The 19343-nt window shown below is 34.6% G+C and overlaps 1 protein-coding gene across 4 annotated transcripts in view; it reads left to right on the top strand.

The window, feature by feature from the left end:
- SNTG1 (syntrophin gamma 1) overlaps nt 1-19343 on the top strand; it is a 346950-nt gene that overhangs the window by 164346 nt on the left and 163261 nt on the right. Inside the window, exon 12 of one of the 4 annotated variants that reach the window (XM_088023148.1) lies at nt 11230-11239. The exons of the other annotated variants lie outside the window; for them this stretch is intronic. Coding sequence (XP_087879274.1) covers nt 11230-11239 — 10 coding nt within the window. The remainder of the gene's footprint in view (nt 1-11229; nt 11240-19343) is intronic. 4 annotated transcript variants of the gene reach the window in all.

The raw sequence follows: 19343 nt of genomic DNA, 5'->3' as shown, positions 1-19343 counted from the left end.
CGAAGGCAGTCGCTTAACCAACTGAGCCACCCAGGCGCCCAGTAAGCCACTGTGTTTTAATAAAGGGGTTGGAATGATACATACACATATTCTTTTAAAAGAATAAAAAAATTAAAAAGTTAAAAAATCTCAAGAAGATACACAATAATCTGATGAAGGTGTTGAATTTGAAAGGTATTAGTGTCCAGTCTCCTTCCTCCTTCCCCTTGTGAGGATTTCATTCCCAAGTTCCTGTGCTTAAGTCTTATGCCTTTCCCTGGAGAACCCTCTCTTTTCAATTTCCACTCATTTTGTTGATTTAAGTTCCGCATTCAGTTCCTGCAACAAGAAATTGCATTTTGTTTTGTTTTGTTTTGAGCTCAAATGTGTGTTAGCTCTGTTGTTCCCAACACAAGTTCTGTTTTGCAATTCTGCCTATAGGAATCACCACAGACTACAGTTATTTATTTGCTATCCTTTGGCTTTCAGTCTTTACTATTGGAATAATTGGAAGAATTTATGTTCTTGCCATTTAAAATGCATTTCTAAGATGTGTGAGGTTGAGCATCTTTAAGTGACATTAGTTTATACTTTTATATGTCCATCTTCAAATTTTGAATATGTTTCTATTTTCTTCCTATTTTTGTATTTGTTAGTACTGGATACACAATACACGAAGGAAATTTACCCCTTGTATTTCTGTGTGGCTTAAGTTAGCAAAAAAAATTTTTTTAAGATTTAATTATTTATTTAATTATTTAAAGAGAGAGAGAGAACACAAGCAGGGGTAGGGAGAGGAGAGAGAATCTTAAGCAGGCTTCATGCCAGTGCAGAGCCTGACACAGGACTTGATCTTACAACCCTGAGATCATGACTTGAGCAGAAATCAAGTGTTGGACCTTAACCAACCTAGATACCCAGGTGCCCCAGCATAAAGGAGTTTTATGGCTCCTAGGATTTATGTTGTACTTAGAAAGATTTTTTCATTTCAAGATAAACAAAAGTAAAAAACGATCCACTGTTTACATCTAGAAATTTTAAGTTTTTATTTTTACACTTAAACAACAAGTTTCTATAAGACCTTCAACATTTCTTTTTTACTGTATTTATCACATTTTGTGGTATTCTCTATTAACCCATCCTCCTTCTCCCAGCCCAAACTCAACTATAAATTCCTAAAGAAAAAGGTATTATTTCTTCTATCCTTAGCTCCTTACATATCATGCTTCTGGTAGACATCTCAAGGTAAAGGTCTTTGGGAATGTCTTTAAATAGTAAGAAATGAAATTAAATCTGAGACTTCCTCAAAATTTAAAGCTTCATTTGTTCAATAGAGACTCTTAAAGAAAAATACAGGGCATAGACTGGAAGAAAATATTTGGAAATTGTATATCTAATAAAGGATTTGCCTCTAGAATACATTTTTTAACAACTGAAAATGAGTATTTGGAAAAAACTCAATAAAGAAAAAGTGCCAAAATTTGAATAGACACTTCACCAGAGATGTACCCAAATATCATATAAGCACATGAAAAAATACTCAACCTCATAAGCCATAAAGAACATGCAAATTAAAAACACAATGAAATACCACTACATATACACTAGAATGGCTAATTATAACTGTTCGTGCTAAGTATTGGCAAGGAGAAAGTGGAATTGTTATACACTACTGGTGGGAATATAAAATGGCACAAACACTTTGAAGAGTTTGGCAGTTAATGAAAAGTTAAATCTACACCTACCATATGATCTAGCCAGTCCACTCCTAGGAAATGAAAGCATGTGTTCTTACAAAGACTTGTTCACAAATGTTCATAGTAGCTTTATATGTTAATAGCCCCAAACTGGAAACAACTCAAATTCCAAAAGACGAATGGACATTTAGTGTCATATCTATACAATGAAATATTACTTACCAGTAAAAAGGAACACACTCTTGATAAATGCTACAACATAGATGAATCTCAAAATTATTGCACTGAGTGAAAGTAACCAGGCGCTCTTCCCTCCAAAAATAGAGTATATGTCACATGCTTCTATTGATATTATATTCTAGGAATTACAAATTAAAGTACAGAATCAGAAAGCAAATCAGCAGTTGCCTGGGAAATGGGGGGGGTGGCAACAGAAAGGGATTATAGAGGAACTTTGTGGTGATGGATATGTTCATTATGTTGATTGTAGTGATGGTTTTATGGGTGCATAAATATGGCAAAGTTTATTAAACTTTACCCTTTAAATATGTGCTATTTATTTATGTCATTATACCTCAATAAACTCTAAACCATTTTTATTATTAAAATGTTTGGTAATCAAATAAGTTAAAAATTATATTAAACCAAGGCTACTGGGATTTGGTTTAATCTTAATTATTGTCCAGGCTTGAAATTACAATTGTGTATCTCCTAGTTCACTTTTTATTAGGAGTAACTTTCTCATTTTCTCTGTGCCTCTAGAACATAACCATCTGTTTTCTGTATTATGATTTTGATCCAATTTATTTATAAAAAATGCACTGAAATTCAGCATCAATTGATATGTTTACTGAAAAAGCATGGAAAGGGGTGACAGTGGTCTTGCTGTTAAGTATCTGTTAAGTATCTGTTAAACACTGATACTCAGAGAGGTATAAAATTATGTTGTGATGATTTACTCAATAAATTAGAGATCATTTAGATGAGCAGACATATCACACTGCTGTATATGCCTAAATCCTCTATGTAATAATTTACTGTGTTTACCATTTTTAATCATTATTAACTAAAATTCCTTCATTGTGAAGCATACCTCATTATTCTCATAAAAACAACATTTTACAATGAATATCTTTTGTGATTACCAAGGAGAAAGGTTAAGGAAGATGAATTCACCATAAAAATATTAATATAATGAAATCCCTTTATATCAGACACTATGCAAAATAGTATCATTAAATTATAATAGTTTGAATACATTGATAATTATATTAATTCAAAATAAATAAAATATTATCTCAGGTAGTTTATCTTATAGAAGCATTCATCTTGTCTAGTTATAATAATTTGGATACATAATTATAGATATATATATATATAGAATTTATGGAATGCTGGTGACAACAGGGTGACCAATTGTCTCTGTGTTGGGAGAGCTAGAAATTAAAGAACACTTTAAAAATCCATTTTTGGAGTAGCATCAAAGAAGATAAAGGAGTAAGGACGTCCAAAACTTTGCTTTTCTGTAAAAGCAACAAAAAAGCTGTGGAAATGGTCCCAATAAACTTTTCACAGCTTTGAAAATTCACCAAAGGCTTGCTGAACCCTGGGAACATTTATAGGCACACCTTGAAAATATTACGGGTTCTGTTCCAGACCACCAGTATAAAGTGAACATCACAATACAGTGAGTCAAATGAATTTTTTTGTTTCCCAGGACATATGAAAGTTGTTTACATGGTACTGCAATCTATTAAGTGTGCAATAGCATTATGTCTAAAAAAAGTACATACTGTAATTTAAAAAAAAAACTTTATTGGTAAAAATGTGAACTATCAAAAAAAATTGTGAACTATCATCTGAGTTTCCAGCAAGTCATCATCTGACTTGGATTGGGGGTCTTGCCTCAATGCTGGTGGTTGCTGACTAATTAGGGAAGGGATGTTTATGAAATGTTGGGGTGACTGTAATAAGTTCTCAAAATAAGACAACAGTGAAGTTTGATTCTTCATTTGACTTGTTATTTTTTTGCATGATTTCTTTGTTACATGTGATGTTCATGTGGGTGTAATGCTATTGAACAGGATTTCACCCACAGTAGAACTTCTCTCAAAATTGGAGTCAATCCTCTCAACGACCCCCCCTCCACTGCTTTATCAACTGAGTTTATGTAACATTCTAAATCCTTTCTTGTTGTTTCAACAATTTTAACAGCATTCTCACCAGGAGTAGAATCCATCTCAAAAAACCACTTTTTTTGCTCATCCATAGGAAGGAACTCCTTATCTATTCAAGTTTGGTCACAAGATTGCAGCAATTCAGTCACAACGCAGGCTCCACTTCTAATTCTAGTTCTTTTGCTATTTTCAACCTGTCTGTAGTTACTCCCTCCATGAAGTCTGGAACTCCTCAAAGTCATCCATGAGGGTTGGAATCAACTTCTTCCAGACTCTACTTAATGTTGATATTTTACCTTTTTCCATGAATCATAAATGTTCTTAATGGCATCTGGGATGGTCAATCCTTTTCAGAAGGTTTTCAATTACTTTGCCAGATTCATCAGAAAAATCACTATCTATGGCAGCTGTAGCCTTATGAAATGTGTTTCTTTAATAAGAAGACTTAAAAGTCAAAATTACTCCTTGACCCAAGGGCTACAGAATGGTTGTTGTGTTGGCAGGCATACTAACAACATTAATCTCATTGTACATCTCCATCAAAGATCTTGGGTGACCAGAGGTCAACGAGCAGTAATACTTTGAAAGAAATACTTTTTTCCTGAGAAGTAGGCCTCAACAGTGGGTGTAAAATATTCAGTAAATCATGTTGTAAACAGATGTGCTGTTGTCCAGCTTTTGTTTTTCCATTGATAGAGCTCAGGTTGAATAGAGTTAGCATAATTATGAAGGGCCCTAGGATTTTCAGAATGGTAAGTGAGCATTGGCTTTAACTTAAAGTCACCAGCTGCATTAGCCCCTAACAGGAGGGTTTGCCTGTCCTTTGAAGCTTTGAAGCAAGGCATTGACTTCTCCTTTTTAGCTATGAAAGTCCTAGATGGCATCTTCTTCCAATAAAAGGCTGTTTCACCTGCACTGAAAATCTGTTGCTTAGTGTAGGCACCTTCATTAATTATCTTAGCTAGATCTTCTGGATAACTTGCTGCAGCTCCTACATCAGTACTTGCTGCTCCACCTTGCACTTTTATATTATGGAGGTGGTTTCTTTAAACCTCATGAACCACTCTCTGCTATCTTCACATTTTTCTTCTGCAGTTTGCTTACTTCTCTCACTTCATAGAACTGAAGAGAGTTAGGGCCTTACTCTGGATAAAGATTTGGCTTAAGCAAGTGTTGTGGCTGGTTTGATCTTCTGTTCAGACCATTACAACTTTCTCTATAACAGCAATAAGGCTGTTTCACTTTCTTATCATTTGTGTGTTCACTGGAGTGGCACTTTTAATTTCCTCCAAGAACTGTTCCTTTGCATTCACAAGTTGGCTATTTGGCATATCTTTCAGCCTATCTAACTTTTTTTTAAGATTTTATTTATTTATTTGACAGAGAAAGACACACAGAGAGGGGGAGCACAAGTGGGAGTGGGAGAGGGAGAAGCAGGCTCCCAAGGAGCAGGGAGTGGGAGAGGGAGAAGCAGGCTCCCAAGGAGCAGGGAGCCCGATGCAGAGCTCAATCCCAGGACCCTGGAATCATGACCTGAGCCAAAGGCAGATGCTCAGCGAATGAGCCATCCAGGTGCCCCAGCCTATTACTTTTGAAATACCTTCCTTACTAAGCTTACTCATTCCTGGCTTTTGATTTAAAGTGAGAGATGTGTGACTTTTCCTTTCACTTGAATTCTTAAAGGCCATTGTAGGGTCATTAATTGGCCTAATTTCAAGATTGTTGTGTTTCAAGCTGTAGAAACAATTGAGAAGAGGAAGGGAGATGGGGGAACAGCCCTGGCCAATGGAGCAGTCAGAACACAAGTAACATTTTTTTAAAGATTTTATTTATTTATTTGAGAGAGAGCAAGAGAGTGAACACAAGCAGGGGGAGCTGCAGGCAGAGGGAGAAGCAAGCTCCTCACCGAGCAGGGAGCCCGATGTGGGGCTCGATGCCAGGACCCTGGGAACATGACCTGAAACGAAGGCAGATGCTTAACTGACTGAGCCACCCAGGTGCCCCCACAAATAACATTTATTGATTGGATTCTCCATCTTATATGGGGACAGTCTGTGGAGCCTCCAAATAACTACCATAGTAACATGAAAGGTCATTGATCACAGATCACCATAACAAATACAACAATAAAGAAAAAGTTTTAAATATTGCAAGAACTACCAGAATTTGACAGATACACAAGGTGAGCAAATAGCACTGGGAGACTTGCTCAACATAGGGTTGCTGCGAGCCTTCAATTTGTAAAAAAAAATATATATATATATATATATATATATATGGCACCTGCAAAGCAAAACATGATAAAGCAAAGCAAAATAAAATGAGGTGTGCCTGTATTCAAGAAAAACAGCTGAATCTTGGTAAGACAGTCAGTTTTGTGGTACTTGATCTAGTTCCAGTGCCTCTTCTCCAGCAACACAGGGACCCTGAAACTGGCAGCTCACATTCTCAGGGCAGCCTGTCTGCTCAGACCTACTCATTGTCTGGTCCTGCTCCAGGCATCATTTGAAACCAGTAAGCCTAAGATTTATAATCTAATGAGATGGGTATTTCCTTCACTCATTTAAGCTTCATTGAAATGTGTGCATCTGTATATAATTTTTAATCCTTTTTTTAAAACAGATCTTATTTACTTGAGAGAAGGAGAGAGAAAGAGCACAAGGGCGGGAGGGGCAGAAAGAGAAGGAAAAGCAGACTCCCCGCTGAGCAAGAAACCTGACTTGGGGCTTGATCCCAGGACCCCAGGACCCCAGATGCTTAACGGACTGAGACACCCAGGTGCCCCCTGTGTGTCATTTTTAAGCAAAATATTCTATTAGTGAGGTGGCAATTTGTTTTTATTTTGGATTTCAAAACCCAGGTTCTTTTCAACAGGAAAGAAAATAAATAAATAAATAAATAAATAAACAAACAAACAAACAAACAAACAAACAATCCAGCTTGAGAGGAGATAGCTTGTGCATAGCCAGTGGAGGTGCCTAATCTTATCCTCCCTCAACCCCACCCTTACTTCATCCCCAGCCTTCTTTCTGCCACTATAGATCGGTTTACATTTTCCAGAAATTTATATAAATGAAATCATCAGTATGTATAATTATTCATCTGGCTTCTTTCACATAGCATAATTATTTTTAGTTTTGTCCTTGTTACCTTATGCATCAGTTCTTCATTCCATTTATACTGAGTAATATTTCATTGCTGGCTATACCACCACTTGTATAACCATCCATTCACCTGGTAATGTACATTTGTTCTATTGTAAGCAAAACTTACACCAAAGTGTACTACAGATAAAGCTTCTGTAAATATTTATGGACAAGTCTTTGTGTTGACATATGCTCTTATTTTTTGCGGTAAAATACTAGTCATGGAATAGCTGGATAATATTGGGGTGTATGTTTTTCCAGTTGACCATTTGTCATACTAGCTGTGTAAAAAGAGTTCCTGGTATGGTCAGTTTTTAGATTTAGGCATTCTAATAGAAAGACCAGTTATGATCTCTCATTGTGGTTTTAATTTGCATTTCTCGAATGACTAATAATGTTGAGCATCTTTTTATGTGCTTATTTGCCATCCATATATCTTCTTTTGTGAAATGTGTATTCAAATATGTTGCCCCAAATTAGAAGTTCTTAATTATGTTCAAGTCCAATTTATCATATTTTAATGGATCATGCTTTTGGCATTATATTTAAGAAATCTTTGACTAGGGGTTCCTGGGTGGCTCAGTCAGTTAAATGTTTGCCTTCAGGTCAGGTCATCATCCTAGGGTCCTGGGATCAAACCCCTCAGTGAGCTCCGCATCATGCTCTCTGCTCAGTGGAGAGCCTGCTTCTCCTTCACCCTCTGCCATGCCCCCTCCACTTGTGCTCTCTGGCTCTATCTCTGTCAAATAAATAAATAAAAATCTCAAGAAAAAAAAAGAAATCTTTGACTAATCCAAAACAGAAATTTTCACCTATGTTTATTCTTAGATATTTTTGTTTTATAATGTTCTCTCATAAAATATATATTTTGATATATATCTTTGATCCATTTGGTGCTAATGCTTGTTTTAAGACTGAGGTAGAGATGCAAGTTATTTTTAAATTAATAATTAATTATTTCAGTATTTGTTGAAAATACTATTCTTTATCAATTGAATTGTTTCATGCTTTTATCAAAAAATAAATTGATAATTATGTGCAGATGAATTTCTGGACATTCAATTCTGTTGAGCCGGTCTATTTATATATTTTGACACTAATATGACACCATCTCAGTTACTGTAGCCTTTAAACTTCATGAAATCAGGAGTTTAGGTTCCTTAGCTATGTAATTCTTACATGAAATTATTTTAGCTACTTGAAGCTCTTGCTGTTTCTACGTTAAAAAAAATCAAATTGCCACTCTATTGTTAGGGGTATTTAGATTTCTATAGGGATTGCTTTGAATCTGTAACTAAATTTGGGAAAGTTGACATTTACCAATATTGAGTTTTGAGATCCTTGTACTGGGCATATCTCTCCATTTTTTAGATTTTCTTTAATTTCTTTCAGAAATAGTTTTTATTATTCAGTGCACAGATGTTGTATATATTTTACCAGATTTATCTCTAAGTAGTTCATAATTTTAGATGGTATAAAAATTTTAACATTTCTTAAATTTAATTTCTAGTTTTTCTTTGCTAATGTAAAAGAGATACAAATGATTGTTATATTGCTTTTGTGTTCTTTAATCTTGCAAAAATCATTCTAATTTCTAGGAACAATAGATGATCACGTTTGTGAATAAATATATTTTTAATTATTCCTTTCCAACATGGGTACATTTTATTTTATCTTTTATTGATTTATGGCACTGTAAGTTTCTCCAGTACAATGCACACCAAATTCGGTGAGAGTGGACATTCATACTTTGTTTCTGATCTTTGAGAGAGAGCATTAAATGTTTCAACATTAAGTATGATATGCCCTTCATCATGTTGAAGAAAGCCCTTTCTTTTTTTTTTTAAATTTTTTAAAGATTTTATTTATTTATTTGACAGAGAGAGAGAGACAGTGAGAGAGGGAACACAAGCAGGGGGAGTGTGAGAGGGAGAAGCAGGCTTCCCGCTGAGCAGGGAGCCCGATGTGGGACTCGATCCCAGGACCTGGGATCATGACCTGAGCCGAAGGCAGATGCTTAACCATCTGAGCCACCCAGGCACCCGAAGAAAGCCCTTTCATTATGATTTTGTTGAAAAGTTTTTATCATGAATGAATCCTAGAGTTTGTCAAATGCCTTGTAGTCTATTAATATGGTGTGTTATATTAATTTATTTTCAGAAGTTAAACCAATCTTTCATTTTTTGGATATACTCCACTTGATCAAAATGGTTTAAGTTTTTTATATGTTATTGGATTCAATTTTCAAAAAAGTTGTCAAGAATTTTTGCATATACGTTTCCGAGATATTGGTTTGTAATTTTCTCTTTTTTTAATGCCTTCATGTGAAATTAAATTTAATGTGCTCTATTTTCACTTATTTCATTCAAGATAGTTTTTAACTTATTATTGAGTTCTTATTTTGCCCATAAGTATTTGGAAGACTGTTGTTTAATTTCCAAATACTTAGGGATTTATATGACCTAGTATCAGAGTAATTGTAGGTTTAGAGATTCAGTTGGGAAATATTCACTCTTCTTGAATTTTCTGAAGAAGTTTGTGCAGCACTGGGATTACTTTTTCTTTAAGTATTTGGCAAAATTCTTCCAGTTAAGCTATCTAGACCAGGAGTTTTATTTATTTGTAGGTTTTCAACTAAAATTTATATGCTTTTGAAAGTATAGGACTATTCAGGCCACTTTTTTTTTTTTTTTTGAGTAAGTCTTGGTAATTTAGGTCTTTCTAGAAATGCATGCATTTTATTTTAATCTAAGTTGTTGACATAAATTCATTATTCTTCTCTAATATATATTTTAAGAGTTCTAAATTCTTCTCAAGTAGTGTTTGACTCTCCTCAAGTTTGATATGTTGTATTTTCATTTACAATACACTCACAATATTTTGTCACTTTATTAATGATTTGTTCTTTTACCCATGGTGGTTTAGAGAAGTGTTTAATTTCCAAATATTTTTGAACCTTCCTTATTTCTTTCTGTTTTTAATTTCTAATTTAATATAGATTTAGTCAGAGAACATATTCCATGTGATTCCAAATCTTTAAATTTCACTGAGGTTTATGTTATAGTTTATCCTGGAACATAATACATATATGTTTATAAAACGTATGCATGTACTCTGTTGTTTTGGGGTAAAACATGTTTTTCAAATGTCAGGTATGTCAAAATGGTTGATAGTGTTATTCAAGTCTTACATATCTTTACCAACTTTTTAACCAACTGAGCCACCCAGGCGCCTCTTTACCAACTTTTTGATTAGTTGTTTTATCAAGTATTATGATAATGTCTAATTCTCCAACTATTATTATTTTAAAAAAATTTAGTTTTGTCATTTGTTCATTATATACTAGGTTTCTACATTTATAATTGCCATATATTAGTAAGATATTGATATTTTTGTCATCATGAGATGTCTTTTCTATATTCCTTAGCCTAAAGTCTATTTTCTCTGATGTTACTGTTGCTGCTCCATCTTTCTTATGATTCTTATATTTTTAAAGGTTTTTAATTCCAATATAGTTAACATACATTGTTCAATAAGTTTCAGGTGTACAATATAGTGATTCAACAATTCTATACATTACTCAGTGCTCATCAGGATAAGTGTACTTACTCTTTAATCCCCATCACCTATTTTACCCATCCCCCACCCACCTCTGGTAACATCTTTGTTCTCTATAGTTAAGGGTTTGTTTCTTGTTTGTCTTTTTCTTTCTTTTTTCCATTTGTTCATTTGTTTTATTTCTTAAATTCCATATATAAGAGAAATCATATGGTATTTGTCTTTTTCTGACTAACTTATTTTGCCTAGCATTATCCTCTCTAGCTCCATCCATGTAGTTGCAAATGGCAAGATTCCATTCTTTTTTATGGCTGAATAATATTCCATTATATATCTTTCTACTTTCTTCTATCAATGGACACTTCGGCTCTTTCCATAATTTGGCTACTGTAAATAATGCTGTGATAAGCATAGGGGTGCATATATCCTCTTGAACTAATGTTTTTGTATTATTTGAGTAAATACCCAGTCTGCAATTACTGATGGTAAGGAAGTTCTATTTTTAATTTTTTTAATTTTTTGATTCTTATTTTCTTAGTGACTCCTGTTCTAATCTTTTACATTCCATCTGTTCTCCATTGGTGAAGTTAAAGCATGCTTATTCTAGAAAGCGTAAAGTTGGATCTTGCCTTTTTATCAAAATCTGAGTACAAGATTAGAATCCATGAGTAGGTGTCTGATGGTAATGATGGAAAAATTGCAGAGTTTCAGGTGAGTCTCAAAGTATTAATCTACTAAATTCAAATCCACAATTTCTGTATGTAGAATGTATATGAAAGACTTGGGTGACATTGAGCTTGTTGTGATGAGAAGTGTAGAGTGGTATCAATAGCTCAAAATTTCCTGAGTTTAGGTTATCTTGATTTTGAGATTTGGAACAAGAGAATATCTTCCTTGAGCTTGTGTATTTATCACCAAGATTGTATTTCTTGTAAGAAGGCAATGATAAATTGCAATTATATTCAAAAATCCAAATAAATATGAATTCGAAGGGGCGCCCGAGTGCTCAGTTGTTAAGCATCTGCCATGATCCCAGGGTCCTGGGATCGAGCCCCACATCGGGCTCCCTGCTCCACGGGAAGCCTGCTTCTCCTTCTCCCACTCCCCCTGCTTGTGTTCCCTCTCTTGCTATGTCTCTCTCTGTCAAATAAATAAAATCTTTAAATAAATAAATAAATATGAATTTGATGATTTATTATTTCATTATGGTCAAGTGAAATACATAGAGACATAGAAAATGTAAGAAAGTACATTTTAGCTATGTTATCTCATACCTTATTGAATACAGTTATTTTCTGAAGCACAGATACCATCAGTTAACTGATATATTTATGTTTTTTTAATTTAATCATTTAAATATTCAGATATTCTCATACTATTGGTGAGAGTGTGAATTGTTATAGTTTTTGGAGGGTGGTTTTGTATTCTATATCAATATTATTTGGCTCAGTACTAATCGTTTTTAAAGGATATTGTGAACAGAAAAAAATTACATATAATAGAAAAATTAAGACAAAACAATTATGACATCAATAACGGAATGGTTATATAAATTTTTACAGTAATTCTATGGATTATAATAGCAACAAACTCAAATAGTTCTATATGTGCAGAAATAAAAGTTCAAAAATAAACATTCACACACAACGATTTCATCGTTTGGAGTCTTTTATGTCTATGTGCATAGATTTCTTTTCTTTTTCAAGTTTTAGGATGGTTATCTATTGAGATGGTTAATCGTGAATGTTCTCTAAAAAAGCATTGGAGCTGATGGAGAGATCCACTTTCATGTTTATTTTATATATTTTATGTGTTTGACTTGTTTTTAATGAACATATATTTAGATACTATTTATTAGCTTAAAAATGAAAAATAAAACAAAAATAATCACATATATAGTTTATTATACAAAAAAATAAGAAAATCTAGATAAGATATATACTTTTCTGTGACATAGCAATTCTTAAACTTTCAAGTTTAAACTTTAACCCTTAGTTATATTTTGAAAAAATACCAACATATTTCTGAAATACAGAAAAAGAGCACTTGATATTATTAAACTTGAAGATTAATTCTTTCTGGATTATAGTGCCTACAATCCTCATAGCAGGAGAGTCATGCCATTTACAATAACAGGTAATTGAGAAATAATTTTCTTTCACCAAATTTGAAAACATTCCTGATTTGTTCATTTTCGTTTTCATTCTAAAAAATGAAATTAGAAATTAATTTGTGAAGCCTCAAAATATATTCTGACAAATTGACATCAGCAGAATGTCATGATAACATTTATAGTTATTTTTAACTACTCAGTGAGCAATGACCTATACTGAAATTTGCATTTTAATTACATAATCTTATCCACTGAGGCATGAGTGATTTTTATACACAGTTTGAACAACAGACAGATTTAGGAGAATGACTATGCTTAATACTTGTTTTAATGATTGAAACTGTACAATTTTTTAAAAATGAAATTTGTTTGGATTTCTTATACTCTGTGTAATAGTTTATTTTGTCCCATGAGCAAAGCAATAAATGCAGCATATATATCAAAGCATATTAAAATATAATAAAATATTAATAATTACATAATAAAAAAGCTTAAAAATTTATAATAATGTAATAATTTAAGATAATCAGAAGTATTGAGGAACAGTTATTTTCTCTAGAGAAAATGGTATAGTACATTTAGAAGTTAATAAATATTAAATAGTCTATGATAATACATTGGAAGGAAGGAGATCTAGAAACAGAATAGAACTATGGCTGGAGGAAGAAAGACAAAAATAAACACTTATCAGTTTATTTTGACATTCTGTTCAATTAGAGCATTTTGGGGCTTCTGTGTGGATACCACTACACCTTCATAGTGGACTTGAAAAGACGCTGAAGGAGAAAGTATGGACATGCTAAGGGCATGGACAATAGACATCACAGTTTTGATGGGTGTTAGATTACTTGTTAGAGGTAGAGAGAGGAGAAATTGTCATTTCATAAGATCTCTCCAATAACTTCCAATCGCTCTGAATAATACCCAAAGTCTTTACAAGAAAGCATCATTCAGAGTCCCATCAAGAGACAGAAACCACACTAGATATTTGAACAAAGAGCATTTAATGTAAAGAACTAGATATAAAGTATTAAATAAGTAACTGAAAAGGTATAAAGAGATTACACAAGGGTTATCACAGAGGTAGCAGAAAGCAGCCCACACACCTAGGGCTGAAAGAAAAAAAAGAAAGAGGCAGTACCTGAGTCAGGATACTCTAGAAAAACAGAAACAATATAATATATATTTTTATTGATATATTTATTACAGCTTTGAGACAGAATTTCTTCTTCTCCAGGAATTCCGGTTTTGCTCTGAAGTCTCTCAACAATTGGGAGAGGACCACATTATGGAGGGTAACCAGCTTTACTTAAAGTTAACTTATTGCAAATGTTAATCATATTACAAAATAGCTTCACAGGTAGGAGTAATTAAAACATAAACACTTAGATGGTGCTTTGAGGAAATGAAATTCAGATGTATGAAGAGAAGAGAGCATTGTTTGGCTAGTGCTGGTGTCTCTGAGCTAGAAGAGGGACCCAGTGGAATGGCTCAACAAATCTGGTCATGAAAAAATTGGAAAAACTGTAAACAGGATACAGTTGCTGTTACAGGAGGGAACTGCTGCTGTCCAGGTGAAGAAGACTTTCTGGGGTAATGTTCACAGGAAACATGAGCAAGCAGGAAGTCCATCAGCAGTAAATAAGAAGCAGTAGAGAACAAACAACAAAGTCCCTTCTTCAGCCTTGCTGTTTCTTTCTTGAGCCCACCTCCTCTGCTTCCCAGAGTACAAAATGCTAGAATCAATCAGCAAAGTTTCATCAGTGTAGTAGACCTGAGTTACACTGTGCAGAATGTCAAGATAAGCAAGCTCTCTGTGGACTATACTATAGAAAAGAGCAGGAGAGTTGACATGCTCCTGAGACAAGCTTGTGGCAAATATACATGACCTGCCTTTTTTGTTTCAAGCTTTTATTTATTCATTTGAGAGAGAGAGTGAGAGAGAGAAAGAGCAGGGGGAGGGGCAGAGGGAGAGGGAGAAGCAGACACCCCACTGAGCAGATAGCCAGACTTGGGGCTTGATCCTTGGACTCCAGGATTATGACCTGACACTTAACCAACTGAGCCACCCAGGCGCCCCCATGACCTGCTTTTTGGATACCAGTCAAAATTATTCCCCAACTCTTCATTCTCTCTTTCATGCAACTCTAGCTGCACTGTCTTCTTGCTACTCGTCTAACTTCCCAAGCACACTCCTAACTGAAGGACTGGGCATTTGCTTTTGCTTCTGTCCAAATGCCTGTCTATCAGATAAGCACTTACTTTGGTCGCTCACTTCATTTAGATCTGATCAAATATCACTATTGAGCACATTTTTCTAGAATATTGTAACTAATATAACAACTCAATCACTCCATGGTTCTCTATGCCACTCACCTTGTCTTATTTTTCTGCGTATCACTTATCACTGCATACAGTGATACTATGCATACAATACTATACAAGTGATACTGCACTGTTCATCTGTTTACTTCTTTATTATATACCTCACCTGAAATAATACAAACTTGTAAGAGTATGGAACTTGTTTGTTCACTGATCTTTTCCTCAGCCATCACTGTACCTGACATATTGTCAAATCAAACTAATTTTTTTCAATGAGCAAATGAGTCTTGGCATGCATAACCCAAGTGTCAATGCGATGATGCCAGTAAACCATGGTAAGAATTTCACAATGTGCTCTAAGAAAAAAGAAGGAAAAACCTGAATTTGTGACCCACTAGGAAAGTCAAGATAATTTAAGAATATAATACCCATAAAAACAGGGGTTTTGCTGCTCTTTTATCATTGTACCCAGAATGCTAGAACTAAGTTTGATAGACATTAACTTCTTAATAATTAAATTAATTAAGAAAAGTCAAAGCAAAAGACAGTACTTATTTGTGCCTAAGTTGTTATAATGTTTATTTAAAATTTTATTTATAACATTGTGGGTTTTATTATAAAATTGTAAAAAATTATAAATAACGGGAAAATAGTCAACAGAGAAAAAAAATACCACCACCATAACAATGATGATAATAGCAACAAAATACCTAAATCTAAAAACTGGTAATTTGTTGTAAATTATTTTCTGTGCATTTCCTTTTTGTTAACCAAAGAATCTTATTTCCTGTATGTTCATTTCACATTTTATATCAAGCATTTCCCCTGTTATATTCATGGTTGCTATTTTAAAATCCATATACTATCATACTATTTTCTCCTCATTTAGTAGACTTTCTCTATGATAAATATTTCCCCCCCAAATGAACTAGAAACTTATTTTAGTTTTGGCTATGAGAGAGAGGTAGAGAGAGAATTGAGGGCAGAGAGAAGAAAGATGATGTGAAATGAAAACAGGGAAGTGGTGATGGGAGTGGGGCCATGAGGAGGACAGCCTCTAAAAGCAGGAAAAGATAAAGAAATGGATTCTTATTTAGCTATTTAGTTTTCCATTGCTGATGTAGGAAATTACCCAGAAGTAAGCAACTTAAAATGATAAACATTACATAAGCTCACAAGTTCTCCAGGTCAGGATTCCTCCATAACTTAGCTTGTCCCTCTGCTCAGCATCTCCTAAGGCTGCAATCAAGTTGTTGGCCAGATGTGTTCTCATCTGGAAGCTTGACTGAGATAGAATCCACTTCCAAACTCATTAGGTTATGGGCAAAATTCAGTTTCTTTCAGCTCTATGACTATGAGCTGGGAGGAGAAGGAGAAGCAGACTCCCCGTGAGCAGAAAGCCCAATGCGGGACTCAATCCCAGAACCCTGGGACCATGACCTGAGCAGAAGGCAGATGCTCAACTCACTGAGCCACCCAGGCGCCCGTGGTGGGGCCTATTTAAATGACAACCTAATTTTTAGCTACTTTCAAGGGTAACATCCAGCAGTACAAAATGAACCACTAAAGTCTGTATGTCCTCACTCTCATCCACCCCTTTATTGATCTTATTGTTTCCGGGTGTTAGTGGACTTGCCTTTTCATTAACATCATCTAGATTTCTCCTGAAATAAACACACTTTCATTTTTTACAGTCTAATTATTAAAGTTTAGAAATCACTGAATGTAGAAACAGATAATTACTTCACTTCCCAAGGGCAACCACTATAAACATACAGTTTTTCCCATATTTGTCTTATGCATGTGCTTGTTAATTTTTTGTACAGTAGCATATTGTATGTATAACAATATTTTATCCTGTACAACTTCACATTTAAATTATATGCATATTTCCATTCTCCATTATGGAGATTCTCTACTATGGAGCATTATAGGAGTCATGCTCTCATTAATAGCACTATGATAAATATCATGGCACATGCAAGTGTTCACTGATTCAGATATGAATTTGAGATACATTTTAAAAATGGATTTTTAGTTCAAATATGATGAATATTTGAAATTCTTTTGATAGTAATAGCAAAAAGGGTATACCAGTTTATAGTACCTGTACAGTGTATGTGAGGGATTTCTCTGCCTTCATCTCTGAGCCAGCATAAGATACATGGCTCAAAGAAAGCCATTATCAGTTTGGGCCACTTGTCCATTCTACTAAGTGCCCATTATCTTTTTCCTTTCAAAAGCCCCTGATTTAACAGCTTTCTACTTGGAATGTAGTGGTTCATAATCTTCAGCTTCCCTCCTAGACATATCTGTGGTAAAGTAATATGGTTGTATCAGTTTTCTATTGCCACCATAACAAATTAACACAAATTTAGCAACTTAAACAACACATATTTATTACCTTATATTTCTGTAAGCCAGAAGTAGTACATGGTTTCATCAGCCTAAAAACTAAGGTCCTGGGAGGATTGTGTTCTTTCTGGAGGATCTAAGGAAAAATTTATTTCCTTGCTCAAACTTTTCCAAGGTTCTTGGCAGAGTGCAGATCCTGTGGTTATAGGTCTGAGGTCCCCAGTTCCTGGCCGGCTGTACCTTGCTGGCTGTAACCTGAGAGACATCCCATGATTCTAGACATTGCTGTATTACTTGGCTCTCTTGTACCATATTCAAAACAAGAATTGTGATTGAGTCCCTCTCATGCTTTGAATCTCTGCTCTTTCTTCTATCACATTTCTCTGATGGATTCTTCTGCCACCATCTTGTACTGTTAAAGATTTATGAGATTAGATTGAGCTCATGGGGATATTTCAGGATAATGCCTGCATCCCAAAGTCCTTAACTTTAATCACATTTGCTGAGTCCCTTTTGGCATGTGAAGGAGCATATTCACATGGACATGTTTGGAAGATAATAATTATTTCCACCATAATGGAGATGACAGAGTGGATAGCATACATAGCTTTTGAAGCTGGACACAGCTCATATTTGCTGTGGGCCTTTTAAGTTTTTTACCATTTTTGGACTTCCATTTCCATATCTGTAGAATGGAAATAGTGATTCTGGTTAAGGGAAGCAAACAGTGAACAAATACATATTTATAGGGAAAGTATCAAGTTGCCCATCTAGAAGAGACTGGGGGCCATTTTAGTCTGTGTATTGAATAAAGGTCTCACCTAGAAGTGAGACATGCCTGGGAAAGATGTAGAGGAATGAAGCAAAGTTCTAAGTCAAGCCTGTTCAGGGGGAACTGATTTTGGGTTTCTCCTAGAATCAAATAGTGTTATTTTGGCTAGAGTATACTGGATAACAAAGAAAGTGGTCCCAGATGAGCCTGGAAAGGTAGGCAGTTACTAGGTCATGCGTGCTTTGCAATCCAGGGCAAGAGGATTGAAATTCATTAACTGAAATGGAAAGACAAGAGTATTAAGTGGAACTGTGAGCATAAAGAGATACCATTGTTTAAAATTTTTCAAGTAAATATAGCATTATTTGAGATATGAATCATATTATGTCACATACATCCCTCTTGGGGCAACAGCTCATATATTCAGAGGTAAGATAAAGCATCCTCACCACAGAACTTGGGTTATCTCCATCTTGAGATATAGGTACAAAGTGATGGATTCATGTAGTAATATCACAGGTCTTCCAAAATGTAAAAGATGTAAGGGTGGGAGAAGGAGGCTCTTGTCCCTTATTTCCTTTCAAATATTTGGTCCAAGCAGATTTAAGCAGGGGTTTTACTAAGGTATTATAGCCGGTATTGTTAACAATGATAAAAAGCAAAGATGTATTATCGATGGTTTTCTAATTCTTTAGAGAACAGATAAAATAAAGAGCATAATTAACAAGTCTTAATATAAACTTAAAAGTTGATCAAAAAGAAGCTGTTGAAATTTAATTCTGCAACCTAAGAAAGCAAAAGAATAAGAGCAAAGCCTAATCAATCATCCTGACAAGTATATATTGATGACTTATGTACATATACAACACTGATTGATGTAGCAGTTAATCTGGAAACAAATTTTAACATTGTTATAATCTAAAAACATTTAATTTTATTTTAATTCTGTAAAACTCTTAAGGATGATGGAGAAAAAATGATGAAGTATATCTCTCAGATTTTATATCCAGTTGCTTTCCATCTTGCTTTCCTCTGCCGCAGCCACTCTGGTATACTGGCCATCTCTCAAACACACTGAAGGTTCTCATTCTCAGGTCTTTGTGTTGTTTTCCATCTGCCAGCAGTGTTCTTCCACCTGGTATTCCCATGCCAACTCTTCATCTGCCTCAAGAATGTGCTCATAGGTGCCTTTCTCCCTGAGCCTACCTGACTTCTCTAATT

Source organism: Eumetopias jubatus, unplaced genomic scaffold (genome assembly GCF_037043125.1).
Source record: "Eumetopias jubatus isolate StellerSeaLion01/CBP00866 unplaced genomic scaffold, mEumJub1_p1.0 scaffold_4, whole genome shotgun sequence".
Lineage (NCBI taxonomy): Eukaryota > Metazoa > Chordata > Mammalia > Carnivora > Otariidae > Eumetopias > Eumetopias jubatus.
Note: the sequence above shows the minus strand (reverse complement) of the source record. Positions and strands in the feature narration are given on the sequence as shown.